Source organism: Macrotis lagotis, chromosome 5, assembly GCF_037893015.1.
Source record: "Macrotis lagotis isolate mMagLag1 chromosome 5, bilby.v1.9.chrom.fasta, whole genome shotgun sequence".
NCBI classification, from domain to species: domain Eukaryota; kingdom Metazoa; phylum Chordata; class Mammalia; order Peramelemorphia; family Peramelidae; genus Macrotis; species Macrotis lagotis.
Window position 1 is genome coordinate 44243989 of NC_133662.1, and position 22529 is coordinate 44266517.

The window sequence follows — 22529 nt, forward strand, 5'->3', positions numbered from 1 at the left end:
TACCTTTTATCCAAAATGGCATGGTACCTATCTGGATTATAATATTACAAACAGATGAAGGGATTCTCTTTCAAGGTTCAGACACTCATTGAAGGTGATCCCCTGCCTGACATGAAGATTTGTTTAATAAATGCTTATTAAACCAAAGTGATGAAAAAAACAAGAAAGATAATTGGAATTAGAACATTAAAGAATAGAACACAAAGAACAGAAACAAAATAAAAATGCAGAATACATTAGTCAAAGATAACTGATGGGATTAAAGGGAATTGGGTTTGAATTCTGCTTTGCTTCTTGGGAGACAACTTTTGATAAATCATGGGATCTATGTTTCCTCATTTGTAAATGCAAGGGTTAGATTGGAAAAATGATCTCATGAATCTAAGTGACTTCGGAGTTCATAGTTGGGAAAGAAGGAGATAGGAAGGAAGGGAGGAAAAGAAATCAAGAAGGAAAGATGCTACTTACTTGGAGCCAGTCTTATTGATAAGGATAGCTATTCTATTTTGTGTACTTAACATGATATTTCATGGCATTATACCCTGGTTTGGGATGTGAGGAGAGAGTTATAAGCTGAAAAAGATGTACTGAGAGGGCAACTTTTTGCTTAAGGATGGTTCAAAATGGTCTCAGAGGACAAGTCTTTTTTTTTTATCCATACTAGATGAATCTAAAATCCATGAGAAGCTAGAAGGTTAAAAAACTGTTTCACTTAAAGGTGAAATTTAGATTTAGGAAAATCTCTATTAGATTATTAGTTTCATGAAGGCAAGTAATTTGTTTTTGTCTTTGTTCAGCATAGTACCTGGCCTAAAGTAGAAGCTTAATAGATCCTTGTTGAATTGAATTGAATCTCATCATTATATCTGTAACTTTGCCAAGCAAAATCCTTACCTTCCTCAGAGGAATACATTAGTTTATTGGACTTAGAAATTATTACTTTTCACTTATGCTGTCTGACTCTAATCAAAGACTAATGAGGAATTACTCAGATTTATTAGCATCATAATATATTAAGGGAGAACAGGATGTGGTAGATTAAAAGTTGAACTTGAAGTCAGGAAGAGCTTGATTGAAGTCTGTCTTTGAAACATACTGACTATCTATGTTTATGTATGTAATATATATTTAAATGCATATCTACACATACATGTATACATCAATCTATTTATCTATATGCATGCCTGGATATGTGTGTGTGTGTGTGTGTGTGTGTGTGTGTGTGTATGTTTATAATATATATGGAACTTAATCCTTCAAAGCTTAAACAACTTTTTATTTATTTATTTAAGGCAATTGGGTTAGGTGACTTGTCCAAGGTCACATAGCTAGGCAATTATTAGGTGTTTGAGGATGGATTTGAACTCAGGTCCTCTTGACTCCAGGGTTTGGTGCTCTCTCCACTGTACCACCTAGTTGCTCCTTAAGCAAGTTTTTAAAATATAAATTTTTAACCTTGGAAATCTTTGGCAGTAAAGTGAAGTCTATGGATCCCTCTCAGAAAAAAAAATGTTTTTAAATGAATATAATAAACTACATGGGATTATAAGAGAAACTAATTACATTGAAATGTCATTATATACATTATACATATACTTAAACAAGATCATAGATCTAGGTTGAGAGTTCCCTTTAAAGAAGGACTTGTGTTGATAGGGGTTTCTTGAGTTGGAGTTCCCTATTCCAAAGAAAATATAATCCTATTCCAAGTTAAAATATATTTGGACATGGACATAGATAAATAGACAGATAAAGACATTGAATTATGATATTGAATTTAAAATGCTCATTATAGTCTCATTTTTAAAAATAGAAAAGTAATTCTTTTTGAATCTCTGTACCTCTTGGCAAGTATAATAGTTAATTCAGTTCTTCACGTACAATATTTTCATCCCAAATTCTTAAACTTATGATTTTGATCTTTTTCATTCCTGAAGTCAAAAGAAATCACCATTTTGAAGTATATAAATTTAATTAATATCACAACTCAATACAGATTACCCTTTATGGACCCTTAATATTCAAAAGCTACCTACTAAGCCCTCATCTAGATTCCAAGAATACAGTGGCAAAACAGAATTAAAAAAAATCCCTGTCCTCAAAGAACTTATATATTTTTGTTGTTTCGAGAAAGAATGCATTATGTACATATATAAATCAATGCAAAGTATTAGGGGGCAGTACCAAATTGTAGGATAAGAGAAAAGTTCCTGTAGAATGTGGTACTCCTGAGCTGAACCTGATAAGGAAGCCAAAGAGGTGAGAGTGATGAGAGGAGGGATTCTAAATATGGGGAGACAGCCTAAGCTAAGGTATAGAAGTCAGAGAGAGACCAGGAAATTTAATAAAATGTTGAATATATAAGATGAGTAATGGAATCCCCCTAACTTTTAGGTTTGGGGTTTTTATTATGTTTGTTTTTTGTCAATTATCTGTTTTATTTAGATTTTTTCCTAGAGAAGCAATGAATACTAGGTAAGGTTCATAGTGCTAACCCCTTCACCCAATTTCAATCTTCAGAAGAGAAATTTTAGATATCTATTTTGTTTTATTCTTGTCTACCATAATAGAAAAAGACAATTTGACAAATGATCAACATAAGTGAGCAGCTTCTGAAACATATTTGAAATTCTCATATTTTGGTCTCTGTACCATTACCTTGAAATTCAGTTATTCCCTTCCTGGTTGACGGATTATTAATGTCTTTAAGTATTCTTAATGTTGAATCTAATAGGCTAACTTTTATATCAAGATCAATTTCCATAATATTTTTGCTTTACTGCAATATATATATATATATATATATATTTTTAAAAAGATGCATTAAATTTTGTGGTTTTATAATATGCGATGACTCACAGGGTATTTCAGAAGGGGAACAAGGTATGTATTTCTATAAGCCTTTATGTGACAGTGAACTGAAAATATCATATTACTGCAAATGTCAAAGAGCGCACCTCTGGAGTAGTGACACTAGAGAATATATCATTAACAGAAGGTAGCATTGTAAAATTTCAGTATTAATATACCTGCATCCTGCTGAAAAATATTAGAAAGATCATTTATCATTTAGTCAAATGTGCATCCTATAAAATTATAATACTGTCAGCTGCCTTTCTTTAGCTCTAAAATCCATGTGTTGCTTCTTTCTTTTCAGCAGCATCCATATGCTTCTGTTTTCACTTGAATACTGTATTGCATCACATAAGTCCCTTCTAATTAAAAAAGGAAGCAGGTGGGGTTCAGTATGAAAAAATATCCACTTCAAATTGCTAAATCTGAAATCTATCAATCTGGTTTCATCATGGATTTCTTAGAATTCATGACCAATTAATTATCTTACTATATATGTAACTTTTAATAGAAAACTAATTAAGTAAGTAATCAGGATAAAACTGGAATGGAGAAATGCAATACACACTTAGCTGCTACCAGTTAAAATTCCAGAGGCCAGAGTGATTGAATGGGAAAATCCTTGATAGGTTGTCTAGCCTAGCCTATAGGTTCCTGAATGGAAATTTCATCTGTAGCATACCAATAAGTGGTTATAGTCATTCTGTTCTATTTGAAGGTCTGCCTTGTTTTGGAGGATAGATATCTCAAGGCAACCCATTTTACTTTTTGATAGCTCTATTAGCCAGCTATAATAACATTGAACATAAATCTGCCTCTCCATACCTTCCACCTAATGCTCAGAGTTCTATGCTTGGGAGTCAAGAAAATAAAGTCTAAATTTGTTCCCAAAGAAAACTGCTAAATAACTCATCTTTTTAATCCCCTAACAAATTAGGAATATACCCTTCTACATTTTGTTCACATTTCCCTTATATGGCTAACAAGCACATGAAGCTCTTTATATGGCTTTGGTAAAGAAGTCCCCTGAGGCATTTGTTTTAACATGGGAAGTGATAATCAAGGGACTTAATGTGCCCTCCAGTCTGAGGAAATATGACTGACGCCCTATAAGAACTGAGAATATATGGTGAGGACACAAAATTAGGAGTAGTCTGGGAAATACTCCTTCAAGTAATAGAACAATAGATTGCAGGAATAGGAGTCATAGAGAAAGCAATGTCGTCCACAAGATCCTCTGTGTTGGACTCCAGAACAGGGACAGTTTGTGTGTGTGTGTGTGTGTGTGTGTGTGTGTGTGTGTGTGTGTGTGTCATACACAAAGAACTTAGGGACAGATACTATGATATTGAAACTTCCTGGACAGCAGATTTGTCAAGGTTGTTGTTTCATTTTTTAAAAAAATCTCCATTCCTCTCTGTCTCTCTGTCTCTGTCTCTGTCTCTCTCTCTCTCTCCTTCTTCCTCTCTTTCTCTTTCTTTCTCTTTCCCCAAGAAAGTGTGCATACTATTCCCTTCTTTTTCTTTTACAAAAGTTTATTTACCTTTCTGTTTATTTTGTGTCCTACATACATATTTGACAAATATATTTATATGTGTTTGTGAACATATATTGTGCTGCTAATCTCTATTTCCTTGAAAAATTCAGGGAGAAACACAAATTAGAGATAGATTTACAGTTTTGTAACTTGTAAACTGTGATTTACCAGAGCATTTGTCTAGGTTGGGGCTGAGAGCTACAGAAATATTATTACTATTACTATTACTACCAATAATAATAATAATGATAATAATAATTTATCAAGGTAATTTTCCAGACAATGAATGTCATTATTTTTTTCCTGCTGGGGTGGATGGAGCTGTCTATGAGCATCTGAGCAAACAATAGAGATGGGGTCCTCACTATTTTCCTCGCCATTTTTTCCCATGACAGTGTTTATAAAGAAAAATACAAGTTCAGAGGAGAGTAGCAGAGGAAATGGATAGAGAAAAGTCAGACTTAAAGCAAACAGCCAAGGAAGTGCCTGAAGAATAGTTCAACTCACATAAGAATGTGGGGTGGGTGGGGGGAATGCTAAATAAAAAGAATTTTTATCAACTATTCCAAATAGCACCAAGTTCACCATTGCTAGAAATACATTATCTCATTTCAACCTTACAACAACCATGTCAAGTAGATACTATTAGACGCATCATTCCCTTTTTAGAGACTAAGAAACTGAGGTCCAGAGAGGTTAAATAACGTGCCACAGGGTACACAGGTAATAAATATAAGAGGGAAAGTTGCAACCTAGATTCTTAGACTTTATAGTCAGTATTTTTCACTGTATCAAGCATTTCCTCATAAGTTTCATTGACTTGAAGTGAACTAAAGGTTTAATTTTGTATCTCAAAACCATTATTCATCTCTCAGCTGGCTTTACAAGATAATGAATGCAGGCCACCTAAGACCTTAACTTCAATGAAGCAGAAGCAATATAACAGCAGAAAAATATAAGGAGAACCAAAAGAAACCTCCATTTATGTGAGAATGGCAGAATCATTAAAGTTCTTATCATTTAGTCTTTCAATTTAACACACATATAAAAACACACCACACCACACAACAGATGACAGATTCTGTTTTCCTTTGAATAAATGGATCAACAAAGAGGTAGTATTTGTGCTGAGATGTTAAGGTATGAGACTGAAGGACAATTATCAACATTCTGAAACATATTTGAGGTCACTGGAGAAATACTCTGTGTGACAACTAAAAATCAGTGAAAATGATTTGTAAAAAAAATATGAAAAGAGCCACTTTTTAAACTAGCCACCTCTTAGGACAAAATACTTATTTTAATATTGCTCAAAACATCTTTAGAACTCAAAAAATAACTCTCTCAATGGCCAATATGCACATGAATGTATATGTAAATAAAGATGAGGATAGATACAAATGTAGATTAGATATGGTAGATATGATTATGGATATAGATACATTATTAGTCGTGGAGAATCTTTTTTAGCCAGGATGAAATGAATTTTTGAAATAGTAAAAAGACATTTCGAGTACATTGTAATGAATTGTGGATGAAAGAACAGATAAAAATGATTAAGAGAGTATTTGGGACTAAAAAACTATGACTGTAAATTAAGTTGACTGATTACACTGCATGGCTCTAAAAGTCATAAAGGAGACTTGTAATTGCATGCCATCTTTACCCCTGGGGAAAATGTAGGGTCAGGCACATTCATTACTGGGGAATTGTCAAGGTTTGAGGGAGAGAACATCTCAGAGAAAAATGGAAAGAGGAATAAGCATGTCTTAAGAGTCTATTATTTCCATGCATTGTGTTAGAAATGTCTCATTTTATCCTCATCACAACTCTGGGAGGCAGGTGGTACTATTATTCTCATTTTTCAGTTATGGAAATTGATAGAGAGAAGTTAGTTTGTCTAGTAAGTAAATATTTGAGGTTGGATTGGAACTCAGGTCTTCCTGATTCCAGACCCAGAGTTCTATTTATTTTTGCTACCTGTATTCTTCCTGAGGATAAGAATGATACAAAAGCAAAAGAGAAATTATAAAATCAAGCTCTGTTTCATGATTAGAAAACAAACAAACAAACAAAACTCTATCAAGGAATTTGATGGAACTCAGAAAGGAGGAATTCAAAATAAAGATTTGAAGTCAAGGAAATTCAAGGAGAATATTCTTTGCAGTAGTTTGGTTATTGTTGGCAGGTAATATTTTTAGCCACCCTATTTCTAAACTTGAGAAAAGTACTTTCAGGAAAGAGGAAGCTAGTCCTATTCTCTCTTTATGGCTTCTGGAATTTCTTTTTTTTAAATTTTATTTTTAAATTATGGAATTAAACAAGCAGTATCATACCATAGAACAATAAAAAGACAATTGTACATGAAACTGTAAATCTACTATGCACAGCTTACTATTCTTTTCAAGTAAACAATATTTTCATGTAATTTCTTTTCTTTTTTTCTCTCCCTCCAGTATTTATCATTATACACAAATAGGTAGATATATGTACCTACTGTCCTCAATAAGTTTTAAGGGTATAAAATGGTCTTGAAAGCAGAATGTCTGAGAACTGCTGGTTAACAGTATTACAAAAGCCTCTTGTTTTCCTCTATTTCAAATTTCCCCCTCTTCAGTTCATTTTCCACACACCATCCAAAATGATTGTCATAGGTCCAACCATATAACTCTCTTATTCACTAAGCTTCTGGGCTCACTATTGACTCTAGGTCCAAATATAATTTAATCTTTTATAAATCTCTGTTTTATGTTTCATACTATACTTAAATTAGTAATATAATAGTACCTTATATAATCTATAAGTAAATAAATGCACAACTATTGTAGGTGTGTGCATATTGTTTTAACTGTTAGGAGTTCATGATCAAAACAGTTTGAAGACCCCTGTCCTAGAAAACTTCTGAAGTCCCTATCATCACTAGCCATATGAACCTCTGAACAGAAAGTCTTATGATTGATTTTTTTTATCTGTATGTCATACAAAAAGAAAAGGGAAGATAAGCAAATGATAGCCTAATCTTACTCTCCACTCCTCCTCCTCATCCAACCCCCTCATAGATTTGTTATTTTGAATACAGTAGAAATAACAACATGAGAACTGGAAAGGTTGCTGTGTCAGTAACTTGCTTCCCTCAGTTGTAAATAAATACACTAAATTACACGTTCTGATTATGATTTTGTAGTTTTATCATTGAAGATAAAGACTTGGATTACTTAATCTTTCTCAGTTTCACTTTTTGAAACTATAAAATAGAAATAATATTTATCATAAAATGAGAATTAAGTTAGATATATAAAATGTTCTGCCAATATTCAAGTACTATCTAAATGTGAATTATTATTATTGTCTACCACTATGACCTTAGACAAAACTCTTTACCTCCCACAGGCCTCATCTTCCCATTTGTAAAATGGAAGACTCTGAACCAGATAATTTGTAGTATTTCTAACTCTATATCATATGATTTCATTTTTCCTTTTTCTGAGTCTCAGTTTTCTTACCTATAAATTGAGGGAGTTGGAATAAAATTCAATTACCTGATGCACCTTGAATTTGTGAACATAAATTATTCCTTTAGTGACAAGAGCTATTGGAGAACTGGAAAGCAATTTGTCAAAGAGAAAAAAAAAGATGAAAATATGATCAATAATTTTTACCACATATGACAACAAGCCAACAATGTTAATGGTCATACTATTAAAAATCAGAAGATAAGATAATATACCTTTAGCAGGTATGGCTATGGGAAGAATTTATAATACTCATTTTGTAGTTAAGTAAACTGAGACAAATAGATGTTAAATGACTTGTCCAAGGCAACATATTTAGTTTCTGAGATGGATTTGACATCAGGTCTTCCTGATTCCAGACCAAGAGTTCTATTCAGTGCAGCATTTTGTTGACTTAAAAGATTTTGGAGAAATGATCCTTAGCAATAGAGACCAATATTTTGATTTCATTGGTATGCATACTTCCAGGGTAAAGAGATAACTTCCACCAATTTATTTCATAACTGTTTCTGCAGTTTATAGTTGTAGTGACTTGCATAGAATACTGAGAATTTTAGTGACTTGCCCAAATTCATGTGAACTACTTGCCATAAGTCAGAATCAATCCAGGTCTTCCTGTATCTGATCACAATACTACTTAATAATCCTTAAAATAACTGAAATAGCCTTTAATTCATGGGTCCATCTAAATCTACTATCATCATGATCTAGCTCACAATGAAATTATGCCAAAATTACTGGATAATAAATATAGATAAACATAAAGAAGAAATCAGTCCGTAAAACTTCCAAAGGAAATATTCATAGGCAACAGGCATGTTATACAGAAATTCTAATTAAAACTCTATCCTCTGGGTGATGACTAAGTGGTTATTTCACAAAAAGCCACAGAGTATGGCATCCCACAAAATGTATTATAGATTAAGACCATAATCTTTCCTTCCACAAAAATGTCAGAAGAATTGATTTCAATTATCCTTTAATTTGTATTTCCTTCTCCTATCTAAAAAACCATACTGTACACATGAAACTGAAAGTTGGTATGTCTGTACTCATTTATGAAACTTTTAAGGGCTATTGATTTACTAGTGAATCGCAGAGTTCTCTTATTGTTCCTGGAAAGAGACTGCTGAACCTGAATTAGATAATAGGAGAGGCTGGAATGTCATCAGACTTAGTTAAAACTAATGTAAAGAAAAACTTCTTAAAAATTTGTCAGAATGAATTTTATAAATTAGGTTAGCATGATTGATTGTATTGGGCCAAGGTTTCTTGTGTAGTTGTTGAAATGAATTTTAATCACATCCTCTCTGGATACATTGCATATTAGCATGTTTTATTGATATCTTTAAATTACTTGAAGGTGAAAATACAAAAAATTTAATTGCACACATATTTAGAAAATAGTTCAATTTTTTCCATTATTAAGTTTCTTTTTTATGATTTATTTTGTTTTTGTGATATACTGACATAAATAAAAGGAAATTGCCATTGAATATATTTCCCCCAAACCATTATGTGAATAAGATCCAATTGCAAACAACCACATTAAAGTATGTTCTGCTTAATCCTCCAATTCAATCATAAAGTTAATTTAAAAGATTGCACATCTAAAATGCACATTCATTAATTTTACCAATATGGCCCATGTCATTCCCTATCTCTTCCTCAAACTTCACCTTAGTTATCTGGTCTCAAAGTCTTTATATTATCTTCAGCTCCTCCTTATCTTCCTTCACATAGTCAAACAGCATGTCTTGTTAATTTTTAAAAGTTATTTTAATCATAGTTTGAATATCTATTCTTTCTTGTGCATTTCTACTGTATTTAATACTAGTTCAGACACTCATCCCCTAAAAACTGGGCTTTCCTGATAGTCTCTTATCTGATTTCCTTGAATTGGTCTTTCTCTTTCATTTGTGCTAGTTAGTGCTGATAGTATATAATCTTCCTAAGAAAGTCTTTGCTACTCATAACCTGTTTTGCTTAATGAGTTTCCATGACTACTAAAAAATAGGATGAAAGAAAATTTCCTTATCATAGCATTTAAAGTCTTCAACAATCCAGTCTCTTTCTACTTTCATAAAAACAATCATGGAACCTAAGAGTGACAAGAAACCTCAATTATCTGATATTATAATTGTGCAACTGACTGAGAATTCACTCTATCCTCAAATTTAGTCACCCCATCTCTTCATAGCAAGGAAAAACACAGTGTGCTAATTCCATTTTTTTTTTGGATAACTCAATTACAAAGTTTTTCCTTTCATCAAGCCTAAATTTTCTTTTCAAAAACATTCACCCATTTTACTGAACTAGTAAATTTTTGGAACCTTAAATAAAGACAGATCTAATAATCGTCTTTCTCTATAACAGTCCTTCAAATGTTTGATAATATCTCTTTGTCTATTGTTTTCTCTTTTCTAGGCTATGCACACCCACTTCTAGTGACCAATCTTCATGAAATTTTATCCTGATGTTCATTACCATGATTTAATCTCCTATGAATTCTCTCATTTCCTAAACCATGATACCTACAATGGGACAAAATATTTTAGAAAAAAAAATCTGGTCAGGACAGAATATAGCTTAGTTTTTCAGTGCCATTTAAGATTATATTCCTTTTCTGAGTACTGTAGTATTGTGTTGATTTGGATTAACAAATGACAAAATATTTTTCAGTTTAACTGTTGTCTAGTAATCCCCCTCTCATTTTATACTTGTGAAATTGATTTTGATTTTTTTTAATTCAGGAGTCTATATCTCCATTATATTTCATGTTATTAACTTTTATTGGTTTATTCAGAGTATCACAGAAACTAAAAGTTAGAATCTCAGAAATGCCAAGATCCTTTTAGATGTTGACTCTATTTTCTAATATATTAATTTTCTGTGCTAGCTTTATGTCATAAGTCAAATTTATTAATATGCCATATATACCACTGATCAATCCAACAAAATTAGGTTATCCTAAGATGACCAGATTTTAAACTTACTTCCAGGTTCAGATATAGTCTTATCCAAATTCTCTACATAGATTGTAATGTTCAATGTTTTTCAAATATACCATGCACACTAATGTGGCCTATGTTTTTTAGTTTACGATTTCTCCTAAGATCATCTTTATGATTTGGCATTAAAGAAACTGGCTTCATTTTATTTGATCTTTTTTGTAGTTTTCATTTCAACTAAAATAGACTTCAAGTCATTCTGGACCTTGTTCTGCCTTATACCACTTCTTGTATTTGTACTTCTCATCATTTATCTCTAGAAATATTTTTCTTCCTCCTCTTCCCTCCCTAATCCTGATGAAGCACACCTACATTTACTTTTAAAAATAATTTTCCTAAAGATAATGGAGAAAAATACAGAATTAGTAATATTAACTGTAAATGTGAATGGAATTAACTGTTCTATAAAATGGAAGTAGATAGAATAGATAAAAAACCAGACTCCTACAATAAGTTTTTTACAAGAAACACATTTGAAATAGAGGGTAAAGGTAAAAAAGATGGAACAAAATACATTATGTTTCAGCTGATAAAAAAAAAATCAGGAGTAGCAATCCTGGTCCTAGATAAAGTAAAAGCAAAAATCGATCTCATTAAAAGGGATAAGGAAGGAAGTGACATCTTCTTCGAAGGCACCATAGTAATGAAGCTATATCATTATTAAACATGTATGTACCTAATGGTATAGCATACAAATTCCTAGAGGAAAAGCTGAGGGAATTACAAGGAGACATAGATAGTAAAACTGGGTGACCTCAACCACCCTCTCTCAGAACTAGATAAATCTAATCGCAAAATAAATAAAAAGGAAATTAAGAAGGTAAATGAGATCTTAGAAAACTTAGATATCAGAGACCCCTGGAGAAAATTTAATGGGATTAAAAAATATACATTTTTTTTTCTCAGCAGTACATGGCACCTATACCAAAATTAGCTATGTACTAAGACATAAAAACTTTATAATCAAATTCAGACAGGCAGAAAAAATAAATGTATACTTCTCAGACCACGTTACAATAACAATTATATGTAATAAAGGGTCATGGAAAGATAAACCAAAAACTAATTAGAAACTAAATAACAATTTTAAATAATGAGTATATCAAACAGAAAAACAGAAATAACCAATATTTATATTATAGAAAATGATAATAATAAAACATCTACCAAAATTTATGGGATGCAACCAAGGAAGTTTTTAGGGGAAACTTCAATCCACAAAATGTTCATTTGAATAAAACAGAGAAAGAAATAAATGAATTGAGTATACAACTAAAAATGCTAGAAAAAGAACAAATTAAAGATCCCTAATTAAATACCAAATTAGAAATTCTGAAAATCAAGGGAGAGATTAATAAAACTGAAAACAAGAAAACTATTGATTTAATAAATAAAACAAAGAGTTGGTTTCTTGAAAGCTCTAATAAAATAGATAAACCTTTGCTTAAGGTGACAAAAAAGAAAGAAGAAAATCAAATTAATAGTTTTCAAAAATGAAAAGGTGAATTAACCACCAATGAGGAGTAAATGAAAGAGATAATTCAGAGCTACTTTGCTGAACTGTATGCCAATAAATTTGATAATTTGAATGAAATGCATGAATAGTTACAAAAATATAAAATGCCCAGATTAACAGCAGAATAAAAAACATATTCAACCCCATTTCAGGAAAAGAAATTGAAGAAACCATCAATAATTTTCATAAGAAAAAGTCTCCAGGTCAAGATGGATTTGCAAGTGAATTCTACCAAACATTTAAGGACCAATTAATTCCCATTTTATATAAACTATTTAAAAAAATGAGTTTGCCCAAATTCCTTTTATGACACCAATGTGGTGCCTAAACCAGGAAGAACTAAAAAAAAACAAAGAAAATTATAGAACAATTTCCCTAATGAATATTGATCAAAAATATTAAATAAAATTTTAGCAATGAGATTACAGCAAGTTTTTAATAGGATAATATACCATGATCAGGTAAGATTTATACCAGGTAGTCACAGATGGTTCATTTTTTTTTGCAAGGCAATGGGGCTAAGTGATTTGCCCAAGGTCACACAGCAGGTAATTATCAAGTGTCTGAGGCCAGATTTGAACTCAGATTGTCCTGACTCCAGGGTTGGTGCTCTATCCACTGCACCACCCAGCTTCCCCAGGATTCTGCTAATATAATAAAAATTACAATTCTACCCAAATTAAATTACATATTCAGTAGCATACCAATGAAGCTATCAAATAATTATTTTACTGAACTAGAAAAAATAGTAATGAAATTCATCTGGAGTAACAAAAGTCAAGAATGGTAAAGGGTAATGATGAAAAAAATGTAAAGGAAGGTGGGCCTAGCTCTGCCAGATCTAAAACTATTCTGTAAAGTGGGAGTCAGCAAAGCTGACTGGTATCATTCCCCAACTAATAAATGATCAAAGGATATGAATAGATAGTTTTCAATTAAAGGGATAAAAGCTCCAAATCATTACTGATTAGAGAAATGCAATTTAAAACAACTATGAGGAATCACCTCACACCTATCAGATAAGATGAGAAAGGGAAAATGATCAATGTTGGAGAGGTTGTGGGAGAATTGGGACACATGCATTGCTGGTAGAGTTGTAAACAGATCCATCCATTCTGGAGAGCAATATGGAACTATGCCCAAAGAACTTAAAATGTTCATTCCTTTTGATCCAACAATTCCAATTCTAGGGCTATATCTAGAAGAAATCATAAAAATGGGAAAAGTTCTACCTGTTCAAAATACTCATGGCAACTCTTTTTGTAGTGACAAAGAATTCTAAACTGAGGGGAATGGCCAAACAAGTTATGGTACAATTAACACTATGGAATGTTATTGTTCTATAAGAAACCATAAATGGTTGGACTCTGGAGAAGGATGGAATGAATTACAGGATCTAATGCTGAATGAAGGGAGTGGAATCAAGAGAACAATGTACACATCAACAACAACATTGTGGATGATCAACCTTGATGGATGTAGCTCTTCCCAGCAGTTCAAACTGCTAGGACGACTGTATTAGATTGACTATGGACAATATTATCATGATCCAGAGGAAGAAAAACAAAACAAAAAAACCCTTCAGAATCTAATGAACACCTTATAAAAATTATCTCTTATGTATTTATTTCCATTAACCCTAATTCCTCATCCTGAAAATAACTAATCTATAAACATGTTTATCAAAAATATGCATGTACAATATAACCCTGACTGCCTTTGAGGGGAGGAGTGTGGGAAAGGAGAGCAGAAGGAAATTCTGCAACTTAAAGATATACATATGCATATGGATGAACATTGAAAGAACTTTTATAACACATATTTGGAAAAATAAAATCTCAGTTAAAAAAATCTACCTGGTTAAGAAATAGTCATGGATGAGTAGATTAGGATAAATTCAAAAGAAATAGCAGTAAATGACTAGGGTAATCCACTCTTTGAGACACCCAAAGACATTAGCATCTTGGATTAGAATGAACTATTTGACAAAAATTGTTGAGAAAACTGGGAAATAGTAAGGCAAAAACTAGACATAGACCCACATCTCACTCCCTAAACCATAATAATGTAAAAATGGGTACAGGATTTAGACAAAAAGGGTGATACCATAGATAAATTAATAAACCAAGGAATACTCTATCAGATCTATGGCTAGATAACATATTTATGATGAAACAAAAAATAGAGTACATTATAAATTGCACAATGAATGATTTTGACTATATTAAACTAAAAAGATTTGTACTACTAAAATCAATGCTGTCAAAAGTAGAAGGAAAGCAGAAAGCTGGGAAGTAATCTTCACAACCAGTAATTCTGATAAAGATCTCATTTATGAAATATGTAGAGGATTATATCAAATTTATAGGGTCACAAGTCATTACCCAATTGATAAATGGTCAAAGGATATGAACAGACAGCTTTCAAATGAAGAAATTAAAGCTTTATAAAATCATATGAAAAAAATGCTTCAAATCATTATTGGAGAAATGCTAATTAAAACAACTATGAGGTATCACCTCATACCTATCAGGCTGGCTAACATGACAAAAAGAGAAAATGATCAATGCTGGAGAGGTTGTGAGAGGATTAGTACATTAATGCATTGCTGAAAGCAATGAGAACAAAACTGTACCCAAAGAACAAAAAAAAATTCATACCCCTTTGCCTCAGCAATTCCAAGACTAGGTCTATATCCAGAGGAAATCATAAAAAGTGGGAAAATTCTCACATAATCCAAAATATTCATAGTAGCTCCTTTTTGTAGTGGCAAAGAACTGCAAATCAAGGGGATGCCCATTAATTGGGTAATGGTTAAACAAGTTATGGTATATGAATATTTTCAAATACTATTTTTCTATGAGAAATTTTAAATGGTGGGACTCTAGAGAAGCATGGAATGGCTATCGGGATCTGATGCTGAGTGAAGGGAACAGAACAAGACAACAATAAACACTTAACAACAATAGTGTGAGATGAACAACCTTGATGGAAGCAGCTCCTCTCAGGACTTCAGAGAGCTAGGACAATCCTATTAGACAGGCTATGGACAATGCTAACCCCATCTGGCTGAAGAAAAAAATACCTTTCAGAATCTAATGAATACTATATTAACTTTTTAAAAAGATATCTCTTATATATTTCTTTACCTTAATTCTAATTCCTCATGCCCAAAATGAGTAATCTTTAAAAATTTTTTTGTTTATTTTGATTTTGGAAGGCAGTGGGGTTGACTTGCCCAAGGTCACACAGCTGGGGAATTATTAAGTGTCTAAGGATGGATTTGAACTCAGATCCTCCTGACTCCAGGGTTAGTACTCGATCCACTGCACCACCTAGCTGCCACATCTGTAAACATGTTTAACACAAATGTTTATATATGCTATTAACCTGAATATGAGCTGTTGGGGGGAGTGGGAAGGGAAAGAGGAAGGAAATTGTGTTACTTAGAAAAATATATATGCATATGAATGAATGGTAAAAAACTTTCATAACGTGTATTTGGAAAAGCAAAATAAAATAAAAACATCATTTTCCCATTTCAAAGTATAGCTTGGGAATTCGCTTCTCCTTCAAGAGTCCTACTGTAATCTCTCTACCTAGAAAACATCCTCCCTTCCCCAAACTCTCTTGTTTCACTTACATTTCATATGCACCTTTCCCACTTTATCTAGTATTTTAATTTTGTCCTAAAATTTTAATCTTTTTGATACACATATAATTATTCCCCTTAATAGTATATATTTATTATAATATATTATATATCATAAATACCCCTATATTATTTAGGTATTTAAAAATGTTAAATTTCATTAATTTGAACTAAATTTCACAATTTTTGAGACTCGGTCAAACACTAAACTCATTTTTCAAAAAATCTCACTTACAGTAAGACATTTTAATGACAGCCAAACAATGTATTTGATTATCTGTATACCTACTATGAGGTTAGAACCTTAATTCTGAGACCCAGAAGGACAGAATGAAAAATCTCAGATGGAAATGGTCAGTTAAAATGAAAGTATTTTTTCTAAGAATTTCATTGTGAAATAAAAGACACCTATGAGATTTTGCTAGCTACTCTCTATGTTTATATTACTTTGTTATTGAGATGCTTAAACTTTTGATTTTCTTCTTACAGAGAGAGTGATAGTCTAAGAATAGTAAGAAATTCTTGGTAGACAGGAAGTCTTGGTATTTTATTCTGAATTGTTATATGGTGTACCTCAAGTATCTTTCCCAATTGCTAAGTATGTAGGAATTTCTGACCAGTCCTTCCTTCCCATCTCAGGTTTTTTGGAGGAGGGAGAAGAATACTTTGTTAGCTTCTGAACACCTTTGTCCTCTTTAACACAATTGATAATTGCCATTTTCAGTTAATAATGATCCTCTAACATGAACTAATTTTCTACTACAAACATAATAATGAAGATTTCTTAGTGGTTATTAAAATATGAGAAAAAAAGATCCATTATTTTGATGACACTCTCAATAAAACATAGCATAGCAGACATTAGAAGCAAGATAAATATTTATTATAAACATAGCTTGTAAATGCACCCTTAGAGATAAAGCACCAATAAAAGGGGTGAACAAGGAGAAAATCTTTTCATTACAATTTTCTGTATATGTATATATATATATGCATATCTATTATAAAGTTTGTTTCTTATTTTGTTAAATATATTTTAATTTCTAAATATATATGTATATCTATATACATTGATGTATATAAATAGATATGTTTCACATAGCTTTCATTTTATTTTAGTGTAAACCAGGATGAGTAAAATAATTTTATACATTGATACCTGGGATTGAGAAATACAATCTAACTTTTATTTGTAAACATTTTACCCTTTACCCATCATTTTTAAAGATACTACAGTTACTAACAGTTCCTATTTTATTTTTTTATATTAAATCAGGATCAACAAACTACATAGGGTCAAATGTGGACCACTGTCTGTTTTAGTATAACCTGCAAGACAAGTCATTCTAATTTTTAAGGCAAATCAACAAAAGAAATGGAAAGGAGTTGATTGTGGGTAGTAGGTTGCCAACTACTATGTTAAATTAACATTGTGCTTTAATATATGAAAGAGTTTAGGTCTTAGAATTTGATTACATGTGTTTTAATTTGAGCTTTGATACTCATTAGAAAGTGATCGTTAAGGCCATTTATTCAATTTGAGTATGTGTTTTTTTTTTTTAATTTGCAAAATATTGGTACTATTTACCTCAGAAGGCTATTATGAGGAAAGTACTTTGTAGATATCAAACTGAGTTATTATTATTATTATTATTATTATTTATAATAAATATACTCTGAGCAATCACATGTAGTGGGAAATATAGATTATGTGCTATCAATGATAAAATGGGTATGATGTGAATAGAGTTAGGACTTGATGTTAGGAAAAATTTGATTCATATTAGATAACTACTGGTTTTGTGGCAATGGACAGAAGAGGAAGGGAATAAGTAATTATATAGTACCAACTATGTGCCAGAAGTAGATACTTTTTACATATTTTACAAATATATTTATGGTACTAAACAACTCCAGCAATATAAGTGCTATTAGTATCATTTTATAGTTGAAGAAAATGAGAAAAACATAGGTTAAGATTTTTCCATAGATAACAAAGGTAAGAAGCATATGAGGTCACATTTGAACTCAAGTTTTCCTGATTTTAGGTCCAGTGTATCGATAGAAACACCAGCTGCCTATCTGAGATATCCATATTAAAATGAACACAATAATAACTTTAACCCTTACCCCACATATGTTGGGAGAACAAAGTAAATGCTGTAGAAAAAGTGATTTGGAAATTTTAAAGCATTTACACAAACATTAGTTATTTTTGTGTCAAAATGTATACGTGGTATTAGGTAAGATAGTGAGAGGACAGAAATTAAAAGAATTAGCAAAAAATTTTATCCATATAATTTTTCTGCAGAATAAACACTGCTTGCTTGCAATGTATTGAGGGAGGATCAGTGAAAGAAAAATCTTTTTTTTTTATTTATTCACCTTTTCAAAACTATTAGGGGAAATTCTTAGAGAACTATTCTTTGTCTTGGAGAAGTTAGATACTTTATCCCACTGAAATGAAGAGTCTCTGGGAGAAAATAAAGGTTATTACACAGTGTTGAAGCAGAATGAGAGGAGTCTGGAAGACCAACGTTATCTAAGAAATCTCAAAGTATGAACTCAAAACATTTTTGTACTTCTTTCAAAAGCTCTCACAACAGCATCTGATACAAACACCTCCTTCAAATAGTTTGAGTTAATGGAATGCTGATTTCCTATCATTTGGATCTTTGAAAAAATTTTATTTTCTAGAACGCAATAGAATCTCAAAAGTTTTCTCACTATAAAATCATTTACCAAAAAGAATGTTAAAGTTCTTTCTTTAGGGAACATAGCTATTAAGGTCATTTGAATAGAAATCCAACCATGCAAATGAACCCAACAATATTTTTATGCTGCATTTCTAACTCATGCCAGAATCCTGATTCTTATGTATTTCTGCAAGAAATAGAGACAAAGCCAGCAAGAGGAGAGAAATAAAAAAGAAAGAGAATGTGGAGAAGCGGAGGCATGGAGAGAGACAGAGACAGAGAGAGACAAACACAGAGTCAGACAGAGAGAGAGACAAAAACAGAGATACAGAGAGAGATAGAGAAGGAGAGAGAGAGAGGAAGAAACAGACAGAAAGAGACAGACAGAGAGGGGCAGACAGAGAGAGACAGACAGAAAGACAGAGACAGATAGAGAGATAGAGAGATAGAGACACAGACAGAGACAGAAACAGACAGAGACAGATAGAGATACAGAGAGACAAAGACAGAGAGAGAGACAGAGAGAGAGAGAGAGAGAGAGAGAGAGAGAGAGAGAGAGAGAGAGAGAGAGAGAGAGAGAGAGAGACAGGGGAAGAGACAGATTCAGATTCAGAGAGAAGTGACAGAAAGGCACAGAGAGATAGATGGAGACAGAGGGATTGAGACAGGGAGAGATGCACATACATAGCCACTAAGAAAGAGAAGAAAATACATCATTCTTCTCTGTCATATAACATTAAGCTTTCTTGGTATGGAAGCTAGACCTTAACATTAAGTTAAAATAGGTGTGAAGCACAGTTGCAAAAAAAGCCTCATTTTAAACAATTCTAAACACTTAAATCAGAACCTTTTGCACTCTATTGCATCAAATTTACTTCTACAAAGCCTAAGCAATGCAAATCAAGTTTAAGTACAGGCATTAGTGATTATTCTTAATTCTAATGACTTTGAAATCTAATTTATTCCATGATTGTTCAAGCAATCTAGGTGATAATAATGGTCAATGACTTAACTGTACTTACATATTCTTCATAGGCCTCATGGGCTGGGGGAGGGGGTGGCCGGTATCCTGGAACAGCTGGAGCTCCCCTTGCTCTAGGAGTTGGAACCCCTCTTGCTACTGGGGGTACTGGAAGAGCACCACGTGTCACAGTTGTTCCCCGGGGTGCTGGAACACCACGTCCTGGTGGTGGGGGAGGAGGAATTGCACCCCCACGGCCCCTAGGAGAAAAAATTCATATACGGATGATACATAAAGGATGAGTGAACAAAAACTGCATGATTAAAGATTGTCAAATAGTATATCTGGTATCATAAGATAATAGGTTTATAGCTGGTAGATACCTATCAATCTAATCCAACAGATAATTTTATAAATGAAACTAAGAGCATTAAAGATGAAGTGACTTCCTCGAAGTCATATAGGTAGAAAACAGTAAGATTGAATTAGAACTCAGGCACTATATAGCTTCTAGTTTAATATTTTTCTAATTTTTTTGCTCATTCCTCCTCTCCTTTGTCTGCTCTTCCTCTCTGTTTTCCTCTTTTCCTCTTCCTTATCCTCCCCCTCTTCTTTGTTTTCTTCCTTCTCTTCTTCTTTTAGTATGAATCTGGGATATCTTATGTAGTTTGGAAGTACAGAGGTCATCTATGTTCTCAATCGTCTTATTTATTTTTTTGCTTTACTTTTTTTCATCCATATGTACAAGCATATTTTTACATTACAAAATTTCCTTCCACCATCCCTTTCCACCCTCCCTACCCTCAGTAGTGAACAGTCAGTTTAGTATTATATATACATATTTTTGATAACATGTTTACAGATTAGTCATTTTTGGTATGAGGAATTAGGATTAAGGGGAAAAGATACCTAAGAGATAATTTTTATAAAGTGTTCATCAGATACTGAAGGGTTGTTTTTTGTTTTTGTTTTTGTTATTATTTTTGTTTGGTTTTGTTTTTTCCTTCCTCTGGATGGGGATAACATTTTCCATAGTCAGTCTAATATGGTTGTCCTAGATCTCTGAACTGCTGAGAGGAGTTGCTTCCATCAAGATTGATCATCCACAATGTTGTTGTTAATGTGTACACTGTTCTCTTGGTTCTGCTTCCTTAGCTCACCATCAGATCCTGAGCCTCATTCCATGCTTCTCTAAAGTCTAACTATTTATAGTTTCCTTATAGAATAATAATATTTCACAGTATTCATGTACCATAATTTATTCAGCCATTCCCCAAATGATGGGCACCCCTTCAATTTCCAATTTTTTTGCCACCACAAAAAGAGCTGCTATGAATATTTTGGAACATGTGTGACTTTTCCTAAATTTTTTTTATGATTTTTTTCTGAATATAGGCCTAGAATTGGAATTGCTGAGTCAAAGGGAATGAACATTTTTATTTCTCTTCGGGCATAGTTCCATATTGCTCTCCAGAATGGTTGGATCATGATCTCAATCTTACTGCTGATTATTATGGGAAATTTAATCTGTTCCTTTTGTGATGTATTTTCAAAGGTTTATCATATTAAGGTTTGATTGACTGTAGAAACTCATTGATTTAGAATGCTATAGCTCAGAAATTTTGAGTTTAAGTAGTCCACCAGACTCAGCCTCCCCAGTACTAAGTAATATGGACTTATATTATGACACTAGCTCTTAAAAATGCCCTGAAGGCTGTTCATGGGCAAAAGACATATAGTGCATCTCAACTATTCAATGTTGATGAATCCACATTGATTAATGATCATAGATGTGTTGAACTCTTCTATAGTGTTCTTAACAGACCACCATCAATCAATGCAGAAGCCATTGATCATTTACCTCAAGTTGAAGTTAATCTCTTCCTAGCTGAAGTTTCAACTGAAGAAGAGGTTTTTTTTCTTATTTAAAGATTTTATTTATTTTGAGTTTTACAGTTTTTCCCCTAATCTTATTTACCCCCCATCCCCCACTGAAGGCAATTTGCCAGTCTTTACATCATTTCCATGGTATACATCTATCCAAATTGAATGTTGATAAGAGAGAAATCATATCCTTAAGGAAGAAACATAAAGTATAAGAGATAGCATGATCAGACAATAAGATATCAGTTTTTTTTCTAAATTAAAGATAATAGTCCTTGGTCTTTGTTCAAACTCCACAGTTCTTTCTCTGGATACAGATGGCATTCTCCATTGCAGACAGTCCAAAATTGTCCCTGATTGTTGCACTGATGGAATGAGCAAGGTATCAAGATTGATCATTGCGCCTATGTTGCTGTTAGGGTGCATAGTGGTTTTCTGTCTGATTCTGCTCATCTCACTCAGCATCAGATCATGCAAATCCCTCCAGGCTTCCCTGAATTCCTATCCCTCCTTCCTGGTTTCTAATAGAACAATAGTGTTCCATGACATACATATACTACAATTTGTTGAGCCATTCCCCAATTGAAGGAAATTTACTTGATTTCCAATTCTTTGCCACCACAAACAGGGCTGCTATGAATATTTTTGTATAAGTGATGTTTTTACCCTTTTTCATCATCTCTTCAGATTATAGATTCAGTAGTGGTATTACTGGATCAAAGGGTATGCACATTTTTGTTACCCTTTGGGCATAGTTCCAAATTTCTCTCCAGAAAGGCTGGATGAGTTCACAGCTCCACCAACAATGTAATAGTGTCCCAGATTTCCCACAACGCTTCCAACAATGATTCTTATCCTTTCTGGTTATATTGGCCAGTCTGAGAGGTGTGAGGTGGTACCTCAGAGA

At 32.7% G+C, this 22529-nt stretch overlaps 1 protein-coding gene across 1 annotated transcript in view; it reads right to left on the reverse strand.

Moving 5' to 3' along the window:
* Positions 1-22529, reverse strand: part of KHDRBS2 (KH RNA binding domain containing, signal transduction associated 2) — a 943011-nt gene that overhangs the window by 300248 nt on the left and 620234 nt on the right. Inside the window, exon 6 of the mRNA XM_074237285.1 lies at positions 19800-19998. Within this exon, the coding sequence (XP_074093386.1) occupies positions 19800-19998 (199 nt within the window). The remainder of the gene's footprint in view (positions 1-19799; positions 19999-22529) is intronic.